The sequence below is a fragment of the Polyodon spathula genome, chromosome 4 (assembly GCF_017654505.1).
Source record: "Polyodon spathula isolate WHYD16114869_AA chromosome 4, ASM1765450v1, whole genome shotgun sequence".
In the NCBI taxonomy this organism is placed as follows: Eukaryota; Metazoa; Chordata; class Actinopteri; order Acipenseriformes; family Polyodontidae; genus Polyodon; species Polyodon spathula.
In genome coordinates this window covers 9,462,341-9,477,726 of record NC_054537.1, presented here as the reverse complement: position 1 = coordinate 9,477,726, position 15,386 = coordinate 9,462,341, and the positions used below count along the sequence as shown (strand labels likewise).

Below are 15,386 nucleotides of genomic sequence, written 5' to 3'. Positions count from 1 at the left end.
TCATTATTAGTGTTATTCAGTACTGAAACCGTTGTTGTAAACTTTGATGTCTAGTTTTCATCACAAAGGTACATCACCGTGTCATATGACTGATGTGAAAAGATTTGCATGAAGAAATTCCAGGTAATGGTTAAAGAACAAGGCTTTGTTTAAAAAGCGATTACGTTAGGTATAAACTGCCTCTAGGAGATTTAATTTCCTGCAGTTTGAGTGTGAGGTTCAGGCTGCACAAACTGGGAAACACAGCATATTCTTTGTGGTGTTCCGCCTCAACACTGTGGAGGGGCTTGGTTTCTAGATTGTCTACATTAAAGAGCGAAGCTCCAATTGTATTTCAAGGCCAGCTCTCTACTTCTTGTAGTGGAGAACCTTCATTAATCGGTTGTGCCTAAACACAACACACAGCAAGAGGGCCAGTTACCTACACTGTACCAGTTTGTCTTCCTGGAATGTAATCTACGTTGGAATGCCCTGGTATATATGTGTTTGTAATTAAGTCCTGCTAACGAAGGCTTGTCACATGTCCTCTTCTTCTGTTGCCGATCTTGGTTCTTTGCTTGTATTTTATACTTCTCTTTGGAACATGAATACAGTGCTATGGAAATAAATGTTCCTAATTCCTGGTACAAAATTACTTCCTTTGCCTTTTGCCCAGTTTCAATCCAGTGGTCTAGGTGGAATCACACAGGTAGTTATTGGAAACCAAGAAGAAAAAATCCGTACAACCCAAATTACAGTATAAAAAACATGCAAGGAATCAAAATGTCTTCCACTTAAAAAAAGAGGGACCAGAGCTAATACTAATCAGAAGATTGATTTTAACAATAGAATTCAGATGACCTCTGCACACATTGATGTATCTATCAATTCTTCTGTAGTTAAACGATATATATATACTGCTAAGTAATTATTATAATGATTTGGCTGCAACTTGGTTTAAATAATCAACATGACACACATGAAATACCAACAAATTTCATTCAAGTTTACAGGCAGATTCAGGCAAGTTTACATCATTTACTGTAACATTGACAGAAACCACTCACAACAACATCAATAAAGCACTGGAACCATCCCAACACCTTGGGAAACAAGAGTCCATCAAGTTGCCAGTTTTATGTCCCTTGAAATGCTGAAAAACAATCCCCCCATATATAGAGCAGAGATCGTGTTTGGGTTATTTTCAACATCATCATCTTGTCACTTTGTTTTTGTAACTTTTCTTTAAGGTTAAACTTTTAAGCAAATTTGTAAACAAGAACCTGACAAACGATAGCCTTGACTATGACAAATAAATAACGATAAAAAGTTTTACATTTCTCAATAGCTGTTTTCAGCTTTCCATGAGAGAACCTGAACAATATTAAATTCCAAGAGTATGAAGAAAGGACATCACCTTTCACAATTCTGAGCTTGTAACGTTGCAATAACTGACCTTGTTTTTTTACTGTCAATAGGTTTATACGGTTGGAGAAAGTGGCATAAGCCTGTTGATGTGGTATGTGAATGGCTACCAAGGAAACACGTGGAACTATGCAAATGTTGTTGTCTCTAATCACAGCCCCTTTAGAGTGGCCTTTGCAGCTGAAGTGGGTGGAGACAGTCTAACTGATATTGCCTTGGATGATATTTCTTTCACCCCAGAGTGTGAAGTTGGAGGTATGGTTATATTGCAATTCTCTAAAATCTTGAAAGCAGTACATTGGCAGAATTGAGCTTCGAAGTGAATTTATAGCCGGAGATTGCCGATATGATAAGAAAATACTTTGTTTGTTTTTGGCAATTGGATTTTTGTAGTTTTTTTTTTTTTTAAATAAAGATTACATTTTTACTTTAAATCCAACCAAAGTTATTACATTTTAGCTACAACGATATTTTTCTTAATATATATTTGTGAAAATGAATTCAACAGGAAATTCCTTTTATCATTTTCACATCAAGCACATCATGTCCTAAAGCAGTTCTCTAAGTGCATTTTTGTTTAATGAATTAACAGGAGATAAACACAGCGTGAATCTTTATCAATTCAAATAGTTGCATGAAGTTAGTACCATCTTCAATAGTACCATCACAGCATCTTTTGATATGTCTGCATACACCATAGAGAATGTCAGTTTGAGTCAATTGCCATCAACTTCAGCATTTACCTAAACATACTGTTGACAGACAGGCAGACTGACAGAAGTGGGATACACTTAACTAAACGCATAAACATATTGTATTGAAATGTATCCAGTTGCCCTGTCCCTTTTAACTAAGACATGCAAACTAAGGACCCCACTTAAAATTTCTACATGCTCTAGACACTTCTATATAAGTTTCTTTGTGTGGTGGCCTGTGGATTACACCTGGCTGCATGTTAATGATTCCCTCTTCTTTTCACCACTTCCCTCAAGAGTGTGTGCATGCATGTGTGACCTTCAAGCCACTAATCCCACTTTTTTCTTGTTTTTTTCTTTTCTTTTACGTTTACTGCTGCCTCATTGAAGATCGAAGCCAACTGCTACTGTGAAGCTTTTAGTTGAGTTTGAGGGTACATAACAGCTTTAAACTTTAAATTATTTCCCTGCCTAAAAGCCTTGATAGTCTTTTATCCTCTTTGTATTTCTCCCCTGCTATAGGCTGAAAGTTTTAATTTTTTTTGTTTTGTTTTTGTCTTCCTGAGAGAAAGTAGCAGGGTTGCACTACTGCGGGAGAAGTAAAATCACCTCCCCCCTTTGCTATCTGGTAAAGGATTTGCTCTCGGTTGCTAGGCAACTTGACAAAGAAATGTTTAACTCTAATACACTGGATTTCTAAATTACTTCAAAATCCTACTGAGGTTTTTTTCTGTTTATCCCCAAAGGCCCAATAACACCTCAACCCCCGACCTGCAGCCCGGATTCATTCCAATGTCAGTATGTTTACGAGTGTATACCACTGACTTGGCTGTGTGATTGGGAGCCAGACTGTGTGGATGAGTCTGACGAGTCAAACTGCCCCACTAAGAACCCAAGCACCCTGCCCCCTCAGGATCGGTGCGGGGACAGACAGTTCCAGTGCAGCAATGAGCAGTGCCTGCCCTCCCTGCTGAGATGTGATGGAGTCGCTGACTGCCCCAGCGCTGAAGATGAATTTAGCTGTCGTAAGTTGCCTCATTGTCTCCATCCAAGCATAGCAAAATACCTCTGTTGTATTCCAGAGATGAAGCTTCTGCCACTCACCATGGCTTCTCATATAGGCAGATGAAAAAGAAAATCACTAGTTTGATTATACCTCTTCTTGCATACCTCAGGAGGTACATTTCCAGTTTGTAATCCATCAAAGGGCTTCTCCACCCCCAGTCATGTTTATTCTTCCCATCTCTGTCATTTTGTTGTATCGAGTTGACATCATTTGGTCACATACCTTTATGTATTAACATGTACATAAGTATTAAATGACAGAACATAGTACACACCTACATACTACTCAGCTAAAATAAAAAACAAAAAATGTGTAATGCCATCATTTAAATTGGCAGTGTAGAACTAATGCAGGTATAAGTGGTGCTAAAGAGAGTACTATATTTCACTGAAGTAGAATGGAATGTGTGTTTTTTGGGAAGATTATGTCTTTTTGCAAAATTGTTGGATCTCTAACAGGTAATGTATTCAGTATCAGGGGTGTGTCTTTTTTTGAAAAAAAAAAAAACTTCTTGTCCAAGGGACAACATGCTAGAAAAAACTACTTATCCTTCTTAATTTTTTGTTTGTTTGTTTTATACACACAAAATAAACAATGACCTTCAATTGTATGACAAAACTTTGAAGAATATTGGTCTCTTCACAAATCTTAAACACTGTGGTTTCGAGAGATATTAGTGGTTGATAGACCAAATATTGCTGAGACATTAAAACAATTTAGTAATTGCCAGCCAATAAGGGAAACCACAACTGTTTTCAATAGCCAAGAAGCAATTTAGTTGCCTAGTTTTATAGGAGAATTCAATTTGGGCTCATTTTCTCATAAAAGGCATTTACATGAAAACTGATTCCATTAAATAAATACTGCAATTTCCTTTGACCCCACAGCTGCAAAATAATAATATAATAAAACTCTGAAACATTTTAAAATCTGGACATGCCTACTGGAAGCTGTGAGAATGCCCAGCAGCAGGGCCTTCTGGGATTTGGTTTTGAAACTCTTGCAGCAGGCCTGGCAGGTTCTTAGTTGGATGACCAACTTTATCATACTGCTGTGAATTCTTAAGCAGCCGTGATCGTTTTCAGCATTTCAAGTGAGACAGTATTTCAGGAGTCTGGTCAAGTGCTGTACAGTGCAGCGCACAGTTATCTCATCAATCTAGTAAGGTTGATATGTCAGGTGATTGAGGAGAAACAGTAGGTCTGCAATTTGAAGGCAACCAGATGGATGCAAGTGAGTCATGTTCTTATTGATGTATTGTCACTATAAATTCTGAGTGAAATAAATCTGGACTAAAAACAAATGTTTCCCTTCCTCCTCTGTTTTATTACTTTAAGTCGAAGATACATGGGTGTCTTATGAAATTGGAGTTTTGCGTTGCATTACTGTATCAGGAACACCAGCTCTTCAGTACTTTCAGACATGCTTGCAATACACTAGTCATTATAAATAACTTTAGGGTACTGAATGTTTATTACTAGTCCAACACATCTTTGGACAGCTTTTTAAGTGGCATGGGCAAAGCGAATTACATTCAGATTCTGCTGTGATTTGGGGAAGCTACACAATACAGTAATATCTAATAGTAAACAGAGACTGCAACTGGACTCACAAGTTCAAGACTCTGTGCTTTATTAATCAACCAAATAAATCATTGAAGCCAATTTCAAACAGATGAAAAGAACTTCTTTCAAAGCAGTTGGAAGAAATTCCTGTCAAAAAAAAAAAAAAAAAAATAGTTAACTAAAGCTCTTAGATGAGAGATGCCGGTTCAGAAGCTTAGTGGGATAACAGAGGTCTAGGCAGTGAAAGGCCTCAGATCTGGTCAGTATTGTTCCAGCAAAACCCTTCAATCTCTGGCAAATATTTCTTATCTTCTTATCATTTATTAAGTGAACAGACCCTTCGGCAAATGTCTTCTGCAAGATGAAGTGCATTCTCCTCACGTTTGTGTTGATCAAAACAGAGATCCGAAGCAAACAATATTTTATGAAAGCAGATTATGAACTCTCGCCTTGTCACATCCCTGCTAACACTGTTTCATATCCAGTCTTTGTGATCTCTACAGTACTGTTGTTTTTCTCAGCAGGGTAGATTTCAACAAAGGAGATTGCTCCTGGATGCTCACCTTCCTAACACAATGCTTACTTGTTGCAGCTTCTAAACTGTGCTTGAACGGCTCACTGCTGTGTGAAGACACAAGAAGGTGCGTGCCTGCCTCCCAGCGCTGCAATGGCATTGTAGACTGCATTCAATTCCAGCCTGATGAGTCAAGTTGCACAGGTGAGAGCAAGTCAGATTAGAACCAATGGAGGTAGTCACTGATACTAATTGTGGTGAATGGTCCCTTTTGGTCCATTTGCCTGGTTTCCTCAATTCCCCTAATCAACACCTTTTGGAAATGTCACACTAATGTCAGCCAGCCTTTGATTCAGCACCCTGATTTTTCTAATATGCTTTTTTTTTTTAAACAGACTTTTCAGTAACCTTGAAAACGATTTTCATGTATCACACTTGCCTCTTTCTCTGCCTTCAGATTTAAGTAGCATTATTTCTAATTCTGTAAATATAATTTATGTTTAATTTTATTTCCAGAATGCCCGAGTGATTACTGTATGAATGGAGGGATGTGTTTTATAGAAATGGCAGGCCCTATGTGCCGGTAAGTATAATGTTTCAGTGTTCTTCTGTCTTAACTGAATGTTTTTTGGTGATAATGCTAAGTGCTTTGTATTAACTACTTTTATTTAAAGTTAAGCTTGTAAGTACAGTTACAGGGCTGTAGGTAGTAATCCACTGTTCACTAACAGTGTAAAGTATGACATTATGTAGATCATTATCCTGTCTTTGTTTTTCTGTGTATTTTGCTGTTTGTGAGTTTGGTGCTCATGTAAGGGGAGTCAGTAAGCTGCCTTTGTTGCTCTGCAGGCACATTGCAAAATGGAACCAACACCCCTTGCAATTGAATCCTTTGTCTCTTTCAAGCTGAAACTTCCATTGTGTGTAGGTTTTGAGATACGGACTAATGTCCACTGGGGGCTAAGTTGAGAACACCGTTAGCACCAGAGCCAGGCTCAAACATAGTCGTCCACTGGGTTAAAGGATTTAAATTGTTAGACAGCTGCACCGTATTGCCCCTGTCAATGCTTTTCAAAGCTGGCAACATTTGTTCTTAAGTGGACAGATACATGCATACTGAGCTGAACAATCTCTTAGGTTGGAATAAGCTGCAGACACAGTAAAGGCATTCAAGTAAATTGCCAGTGGTGTTCAATCTCCATTGCTTTCCATTTCTTTAAATCATCACACTAGTGTAAGGTTTGTTAAAAAGAGCAATGTAAAGAACTGCCAAATTTACCCCGTGGCTTTTTGAACCACTTCAAATAAGAAAGATCAAACTGTTAGCAGATATGATAAGACTGGTAACAAGTACAATTAAACCTAAAAAAAAAAAATCAACTAATTTACACGTTATTGTAATACCAAGACTTGAGTACTACAACTCTCCAGTGTATTGTGGATGTGATAAGAGTGCTATAGAAGTTTCTGCTACATGATTACAATGCTGTGAAATTCTTGCTGTTTCTCTTGGCTGATTTCAGGCAAGGTGGAAATATAGATTAAAAAATGGAGTTTAAAAAAATATCAAAGTTACAGCATTTTTACAGGACCAACCAGATTCAAACATGTACTACATACAGCTGGCCAAAAAAAAAAACACACAAAAAGAACAGATTTATCAATCTTGCCTTTTAAAACCTTTTTAAACAAACTGTTATGATTGGGCGCTGTCTGTCTGCCAAAAACTGCAGCTGGCACCTTTTTACATGTCTTATATAATGCTTACTTATTCTAGTGTCCGTTGCTTATATAATTAACAAGGGAACAAGGGGCTACAAAAGCCTCAAAACTCAATATACAAATTATGTCCCCCATATGGGAGATTCCAGAAGCCGTACACTAAAAGCTGCATCATTTTAAGCCTAACAGCCACAAAACGAGAATATGCTGAACCAACAATTCTACCCCAGATACCCCAGTGATGGTTTTTCCACAGTCTGTGCACTACTTAGCCTGACTAATCACAGTTTTTCAGGTTTCAGCTGAACCACCACCCTCACAGGATTCATTATACAAGTCAGACGTTTGGCAGCAGCAATATGCAAGGTGGCTTGTGCCAAAACCATTAAAGACATGTCAGCCAACACTTTGACTTCCTCTTACTGTGTGGCTAACCAGAGATATGTAAAGGGTTCTCATTGAGTTGTCTGTATTGCTTCACTTTATTTTTCACTAAAAAAAGCTAATTTGGCTTATATCAGATACTGAACAAGCCAAGTACAGCAGTTTCAAGTTTCCACCGATGGCAATGTGCTTCAACCCTGACCAGGAAAGACCTGCATCCACAGCGGACAGCAAATGCTGCCAATTGCAAGCAGTCAGTCTGTGTTACTGTATGTGGTTGTTCTGGAAAGCTGCTGCTACTGTTTTGCACCAAACCCTGCATCAATGTCATATTACAATTCATGTCACTAATGTTATTTTATATACCTGGTTGGTCAGTCTGTGGGCAGCACCTCATCTTAATTTCATCATAGATGTCATTCAAGTTCGGTTTGCTTTACATCTTCCCAATCATCACAGACCACATTTGTAGCCAATGTTCACGTGAAGAGAAGTGGACATGCCAGTTTAAAGGAGTATATCTGTATCATTTTCAAGAAAAGTCTAGACTCACTCTGTACATTCTCCGTGGTTATTCACGTGAATATCCAGAGATTTTATTTGAATAATTAATTAACTAGATTACGTAGGAAGAAAATAAGTCCCCTTTTTGTATTTCAGTAATAAAATTCCTACAATCAGTCAGCATATTTTTAAATATTAATAAAAGATATGGGAGGTGAATGTTGGCTGCAAAGTTATAGCAATATGGATTATCCTTGTTGAGTTCTAATGTTTAAGGAAACAACAATAAACACAGAACCATATTCACAAAGCTTAATCCACAGGCAATTTTCTTTTTTTTTTTTAAAGTACATTTTTAAGGAGGCAAAAACAGAATAGTTGATTATCATTCAACTGTTCTACTCTGTTGGTTATGCTGGATTACAAAATGTTATTTTATTAAAAACAGACTTTGAAAAATCTTACTGTCCTGTACTGATATGACAGATAGGTATAAATCATGTAATTCTTTGATTAGAGGTTGAGAATGTTCACTAAAAGAAATTTTTTTTTTTTGTTTTACTCGATAACAATTTAGCCTTTCTTTTAAAAATATGATAAATATATCACTTTTGATGAAATGATAACAGGTAGTGTAACACGGGAGATTTATGCAACATTCATTTTTAATCAAGCTGATGTATACCAGATGAAAAACTATGGGAGATTCCCAATTTGTAATTGTACTTGGCCTCTTTAAATACATGTTGAAATGCAGCATCTTAAATCTCATCCTAATCCAACATGTGGAAAACCCAAGATCAGACCAGGTGTGCCCATGCAGTTTCCATTCCTTTGACAAAGGCCAAGCTATCATGCCACTGAATCAAATGTATTTGAAATGTAAGCTGTTGGAATATCTGTGATAGAGGTCTGGTGTTACAACGTCATGTGCCATAGCTGTTGTAATTGTTGAAATTTTTCCCACATTGTCATTTTTATCATGCAGAAAATAAATTGTAAAAGATAATTCCTTCTTTTGAGCGAGCAGTGGAGGCATGTTCAGACGTTGACCTCATATCAGCAGCAATGTAGCCTGCTGAGAGTATAAATGGTGAATTTCAATCTGTAGTTTCTTTTTTTCTTTAAAGATGCAAACAAGGATGGCGGGGGAATCGCTGTAATCTGAAAGAGAAGCCATTTCCAACAGTGAGCACAACGCCTTATCATGAAAACGGATCTGGTAGGAAGCTGGCCTAAGGCAGTGCACTGTTAAAATCGTTCCATACAAGGGTCTGCTCTTTTTAATTCAAATTATTATGTTTTTTTTTTCCCCCTTAGCTGGCATTTTTGCTGGTCTGGTAGCTGGATTAATTCTGCTTGTGATTGGAGTAGCTGCTGTTTCGTTGGTTGTGTATAGAAGAAAAATGTGCCCTCAGTAAGTAAGGTCTTTTTTGCACAGATGTCACCACCACTCATTCCTTTTCAAAATAACCTTGAACCCATCTCTGTATTTTAGTGCTTTAAAGACAAAATACATATGTTAATTAATAAAGCTTGTCTAACAAAAGCCAATCTCATTTAATAAACTTCATTACTGTGTACTAATGCTGTTCTGCCATTATGAGTTTTAAGCATTGCCAAGCACTGTACTGAATTTTCAAATGTTTACCCAGAATCCAATTAAGATATTTTTTTAAAGGAGTAAAATACCTTTTGTATGCTGCAAAGTAAAATAGTTCAAGGTCTCATTAGGAACCCACACGTTGTTTGTTTTTCTCAGTTTTATTACATTAACATTTAAAGAATGCTTTGAAAATAAGCTGCTCTGTGTTTTAAGCATGTTCAGCTTTGGTTATGTATTAAGGGAGTGAATCTGAATTACCACTGTGCACACATAACTGGGGAAGACGAGCCACACTTTGGAGGAACACTGCAGGTATATCACATACAGTAGTGATTGCAAGAGGATCACTGCCCTGTTGTTCAGCTTCACTTCTGTGTTATAAGAGCATGAGTAAATATAAAGTAAGTGTGGGCTAGATTTACAGTGTAGCGGCATTAATGAACAAAACTCTTAAGTGATTCAAACGCTACCTCTAATGAGGGACAGTTTTGTTTGGCCTGAGTCTAGTTTCTAATGTGACAGAATCTGCTTCCCATTATCACCACTAATGATGCACAGCTGGTTACAGAGAACATGTGCAAGTGAGGGAAGAGGGCAGTGAATTTGAAGATTTCAGAAGTCAATGCAAACCCTATTTATAACAGACCTGGCTGAGGAGCATTGGGTGACATCCTTTGTATTACTGTAAGGGCGTAGCGGTGTCAAGGCTGGGCAGCAGCAGAAAAAGTGGACGCAATCCACTACTTCTGACCATTTTTATTATTTAATAATACAAACAAAAGGCTTAAACAAGCAAAACCAAAAAATACATCAAAACAGCACCCGAATGATGCATGGACAGAGCACACAACCTGCTATTCCCAATCTTCTCCCTACACTAATCTCTCCCAGAACAAAGTGGCTGGTTCTTCTTTTAAAGCATGTGGCTGGGCTTAATGGATCCTCAATTAATCAATTAAACCTCAGCCTCATTCCTCAGATTAACTTTATTTATACAAGACAAACAAATCACCCTAACTACATGTGCAGGGCTTCTATCCTGTCACAGGCACCTTTTGTATACTACTCTAAATGATGGTGTACTGAAAATGATGGTGGCTGATTCGCATCTTTTTGGGACTGTGTTTTCTGTTCTATAAACGGCACCTGGTCAGACTGTTTTGTATTACCAGTTTTAGTTATTCTGTTTATAAAATAAATCAATTCACGTGTTTTTTTCCCAAAATGTATTCTTTGTAATTGTGATACATTAACAGGAATTTGTATAATTTCACCAATGTGTTTGAAATAGGTACTGGAGTAAAAGTTACGTGTATCATTTAGAAAATAACTTTTTTCCTTCTCCTTGTGTTTAGGAAACCTACTGAGGTGGGTTATGGAATAATGGAAAATCCTGTTTATGGGGGTTTTGATGGCAAATCCGAGGTAATTGCCACTTCCAATGACTTCTAGATCTAATTGGAAAATCAGGATTATAATAAGATATCATGTCCTATTTTTTTACATGTTGGCTTTGCAGAGTAACCACGCAGAATATCATTCTCCACATATTGACTTAAACTGATAACAATTCCATACATATTCCCTGTGTTGCACTCCTACTAGCAGCACAGGTCTCAAAAGTACAGTTTCCATAGAGATATGTTGTAGTAAACTTGTATTTTCAATTTAAAACATCTCTGGTACTACATTAGGCTAGAGAAAGTGCCTGCTCATTACACATGCACTTCCTAGGTCATTCACCTCAGCAGGGCTTGCAAACAGAGGTTTATTTAACCTTGTGTAGTACCAGGTATCATGTTTTAAAATAAAAAAGTGCATTGTTTACTGCACCATGTGTTTACTTAAGAACCACTGATTTTAAGAAGTTGTTGTGAATGTGACAAGAGGATGGTAAGCAAGGCAATAGACAAAGGGGTTTGCAAGGAGGAGCAGAGAATTGTTCTACTCTCAGCAGGAGGACTAAATGCAATGTTTAAGTTCAGAAGAAAATGTGATGCCACACTTCTCTATTTTTTTTTAAATTGAAATTAGCAACCAACTGCTTTAACAAAAACACTGTCTGGTGGGATGACAAGTCCTCGTCTAAAAAAAAATAAAAAAAAAAAAAATTAAAAAAGCATTTTCTAAAACCCACACTCTAAGAAACATAAACTGTTCTTAAAATAAGTCACTTTCTACTTAGCGAGTTCTTGTTTGGACTGCCAAACTGGGAATGTCTGAAAGATAAAATGAAGCATCAGTTTCGCTTCACAGATACCTCTTCCATGCAGATTTTGTGAATAGTATGCCATTGCAGTTCCTTCATAGCAGATGGAATATGAATCTTCCCAGCATGTCTGTCCATTAAACCACATGCTACTCCTGGATACACTTTAATTTAAAAATGTAATCATAGCAAATTCTCAATTACTGAAATTTGTACTGAACAGACTAGCAGAGTCTATTCAGTTGATCTCAACAGTGGTGGATCTAAATACCACCACCGTATAACTATTGTATTAGTAATATTAAGATAAAATACACTGAAGACACTGTTATATATTTTTGTTTTGTCAAAGACATCATCTTGTATTGATTTAAACAGTGTTTTTTAGATCTTCCTCCATTTAAACAATTGAACAGAACCCGGTTTGTGAGTTGTAAAGAAAGATGTGTGGTGTACATCCACCTAAAGCAGTGAATCTAGTTTATAAAATTCATATCCGTAACTCAAGCCAGTCTCCCTGCTCAACCACTGAAGCAAAACTTAAATGATAATCAGTCTGAGAAGAAGCAGCTTCCTTTTCATTACAAAGTCAACCATGAAAGTGCCCATACTGTAAATACATACCAGCATAACAACCAGATCTGCTTTTTTTGCTGATATTTTCTCTGAAAAACCTGTTGTCCAAAATTGTATATTTCTGTTACGAGCTCCACATGCTGAATCAGCATTCTAATAAATAAAGTAAAATGTTTTTTTTTTTTTTTTTTTTTACTTTACAATTTGTGGTCAAAATCCTTTTGCCATCTGCACAAAGCTTATTAAAAAATCCTGTCTGTACCACCGTTGCTTTCAAAGCGCTCAGTAAGAAACTGTTATAACCTGAACACTATTTGCCAGATTTGTGCCTCAATGCTGTGTTTTTCCTTTCAGTTCTTCATGAGCGATGCAGTCCCTGGGGTTAGTGTAAGTGTTTATCCATGGCTGGAGGAGCGCCAGGAGGTAGGGATCAGGAAAATGCTTTTATTGTGGCTATTTATGACGGTGAGATAATGAGGCTTATCAATGGTTCCCTAAACCAGCTCTACAATATACTGGTAATGTTAAGTTAGCCATGATCAGTACACCAGTCCCACGCACAGCTACTGTGTTAGTGAACTGGCTGCTGTTATCCACGTGAAAATATAACTACAGTGGAAGGCATTACATTGCAGTGTAAAGGCAGCTTGCATCACTATGACAACGGTCTGATAATAGTGATGTAGAATCTTGTGCTTTGTTATAACAGTTACAGTGCGGGTACTGTATAGTGTAAGATAGCTGTAAATAATTCTGGGTTCAAATTATAAGAAAACAATGGCTTGTATCCAAATGCCTGCCCAAAGCCGTTGGGATTTTAAGTGAACAATGGACACATACGAGATATAGATCTGGAACTAAAATAAATGTTTTAAAAAAATTATAAAATCATACAGGTTTGGAAACATGGAAATTGGACTGTTTAAAATCCAAACTGTTATTAGTGTAACATGTAATACAGTATATTAGAGTTGTCAATAACTACACTAAACAAAAATATAAACGCAACATACAACAATGTCAAAGATTTTACTGAGTTACAGTTTATATAAGGAAATCAGTCAATTGAAATAAATTCATTAGGCCCTAATCTATGGATTTCACATGGCTGGTAATACAGATATGCATCTATTGGTCACAGACACCTTAAAAGGTAGGGGCGTGGATCAGAAAACCAGTCAGTATCTGGTGTGACCACCATTTCCTCATGCAGTGCAACACATCTCCTTTGCATAGAGTTGATCAGGCTGTTGATTGTGGCCTGTGGAATGTTGTCCCACTCCTCTTCAATGGCTGTGCGAAGTTGCTGGATATTGGCGGGAACTGGAACACGCTGTCGTACACGTCGATCCAGAGCATCCCAAACATGCTCAATGGCTGACATGTCTGATAAGTATGCAGGCCATGGAAGAACTGGGACATTTTCAGCTTCCAGGAATTGTGTACAGATCCTTGCGACATGGGGCCATGCATTATCATGCTGAAAAATGAGGTGATGGCGGCGAATGAATGGCATGACAGTGGGCCTCAGGATCTCGTCACGGTATCTCTGTGCATTCAAATTGCCATCGATAAAATGCAATTGTGTTCATTGTCCGTCGCCATGGGGCACTCTGTTCACAACGTTGACATCAGCAAACCACTCGCCCACACGATGCCATACATGCTGTCTGCCATCTGCCCGGTACAGTTGAAACCGGGATTCATTTGTGAAGAGCACACTTCTCCAGCGTGCCAGTGGCCATCGAAGGTGATTATTTGCCCACTGAAGTCAGGTCAAGACATTGGTGAGGATAACGAGCACACAGATGAACGTCCCTGAGATCCCTGTTTCTGACAGTTTTTGCAGAAATTCTTCAGTTGTGCAAACCCACAGTCTCATCAGTTGTCAGAGTGGCTGGTCCCGCAGGTGAAGAAGCCGGATGTTGAGGTCCTGGGCTGGTGTGGTTACACGTGGTCTGCTGTTGTGAGGCCGGTTGGACGTACTGCCAAATTCTCTAAAATTACGTTGGAGGCGTCTTATGATAGAGAAATGAACATTCAATTTTCTGGCAACAGCTCTGGTGGACATTCCTGCAGTCAGCATGCCAATTGCACGCTCCCTCAAAACTTGAGACATCTGTGGCATTGTGTTGTGTGACAAAAATGCACATTTTAGAGTGGCCTTTTATTGTCCCCAGCACAAGGTGTGCCTGTGTAATGATCATGCTGTTTGATCAGCTTCTTGATATGCCACACCTGTCAGGTGGATGGATTATCTTGGCAAAGGAGTAATGCTCACTAACAGAGATGTAAACAAATTTGTGCACAAAATTTGAGAGAAATAAGCTTTTTGTGCATGTGGAAATTTTCTGTGATCTTTTATTTCAGCTCGTGAAACATGGGACCAACATTTTACATGTTGCGTTTATATTTTTGTTCAGTGTAATTAGACTGACGCTCAATATTTAGAACACTAAAAGGTACAAATGGCAAGCAGAGGTTCTGTGCCTTGGTTAAACTTTATCTTTGTCACAAACAAACCATATTCTGTGAAATTATAGTGGTGCATTGTTTGGCAACAAATGCTCTTTTACCCAAAATGGATGTCTAGTATTTAATTTGTTTGTAGGTGTTTTGTTTTTAATTGTAAAGTGGCTTGAGTTGTTTTACATAAAAGGCCCTATATAAAATAGAGTATTATTACTAGTCTGCATTCTGGTGAAAATTATGTAAAGACTCTGAGTTTATTCTTGAAATAATGGTACGGGAAATCTAACTATCAGCAAGATCCTAAGGGAAGCCCCTAACTAAGCCCATATCTGAAGGATGCTAGAAAAGAAGCTCCATATTAGAATGGAGTTTATTAGCCTGTAAGCCTGGGCTTCCCAACCCTGCTCCTGGGGACGCCATGTGTCTGCTGGTTTTCATTCCAACTGAGATCTCAATTACTTAATTGAACTAATCATTTGCTTAATTAGACCTTTTTACATGTTTTCGGCGCATGAACAGTTGCAGATTTGAAGTTAGCTATAACATTGTTGGCGCTGAGAATAATTAAAAAGCCCCAATTAAGCTAATTATTTGTTCAATTAAGGGTCTAGTTAAGTAACTGAGAGCTCTGTTGGAATGAAAACCAGCAGACACATGGAGTCTTCCAGA

General features: G+C 37.8%; 1 protein-coding gene across 1 annotated transcript in view; it reads left to right on the top strand.

Annotated features, from left to right (window-relative positions):
- The window catches only part of LOC121313754 (MAM and LDL-receptor class A domain-containing protein 1-like), an 82,596-nt gene that overhangs the window by 63,147 nt on the left and 4,063 nt on the right, over positions 1-15,386 (top strand). The window contains exons 30-37 of the mRNA XM_041246558.1: positions 1,458-1,659; positions 2,846-3,124; positions 5,323-5,448; positions 5,761-5,827; positions 8,985-9,076; positions 9,175-9,271; positions 10,816-10,885; positions 12,600-12,668. Of these exons, the coding sequence (XP_041102492.1) occupies positions 1,458-1,659; positions 2,846-3,124; positions 5,323-5,448; positions 5,761-5,827; positions 8,985-9,076; positions 9,175-9,271; positions 10,816-10,885; positions 12,600-12,668 (1,002 nt within the window). The remainder of the gene's footprint in view (positions 1-1,457; positions 1,660-2,845; positions 3,125-5,322; positions 5,449-5,760; positions 5,828-8,984; positions 9,077-9,174; positions 9,272-10,815; positions 10,886-12,599; positions 12,669-15,386) is intronic.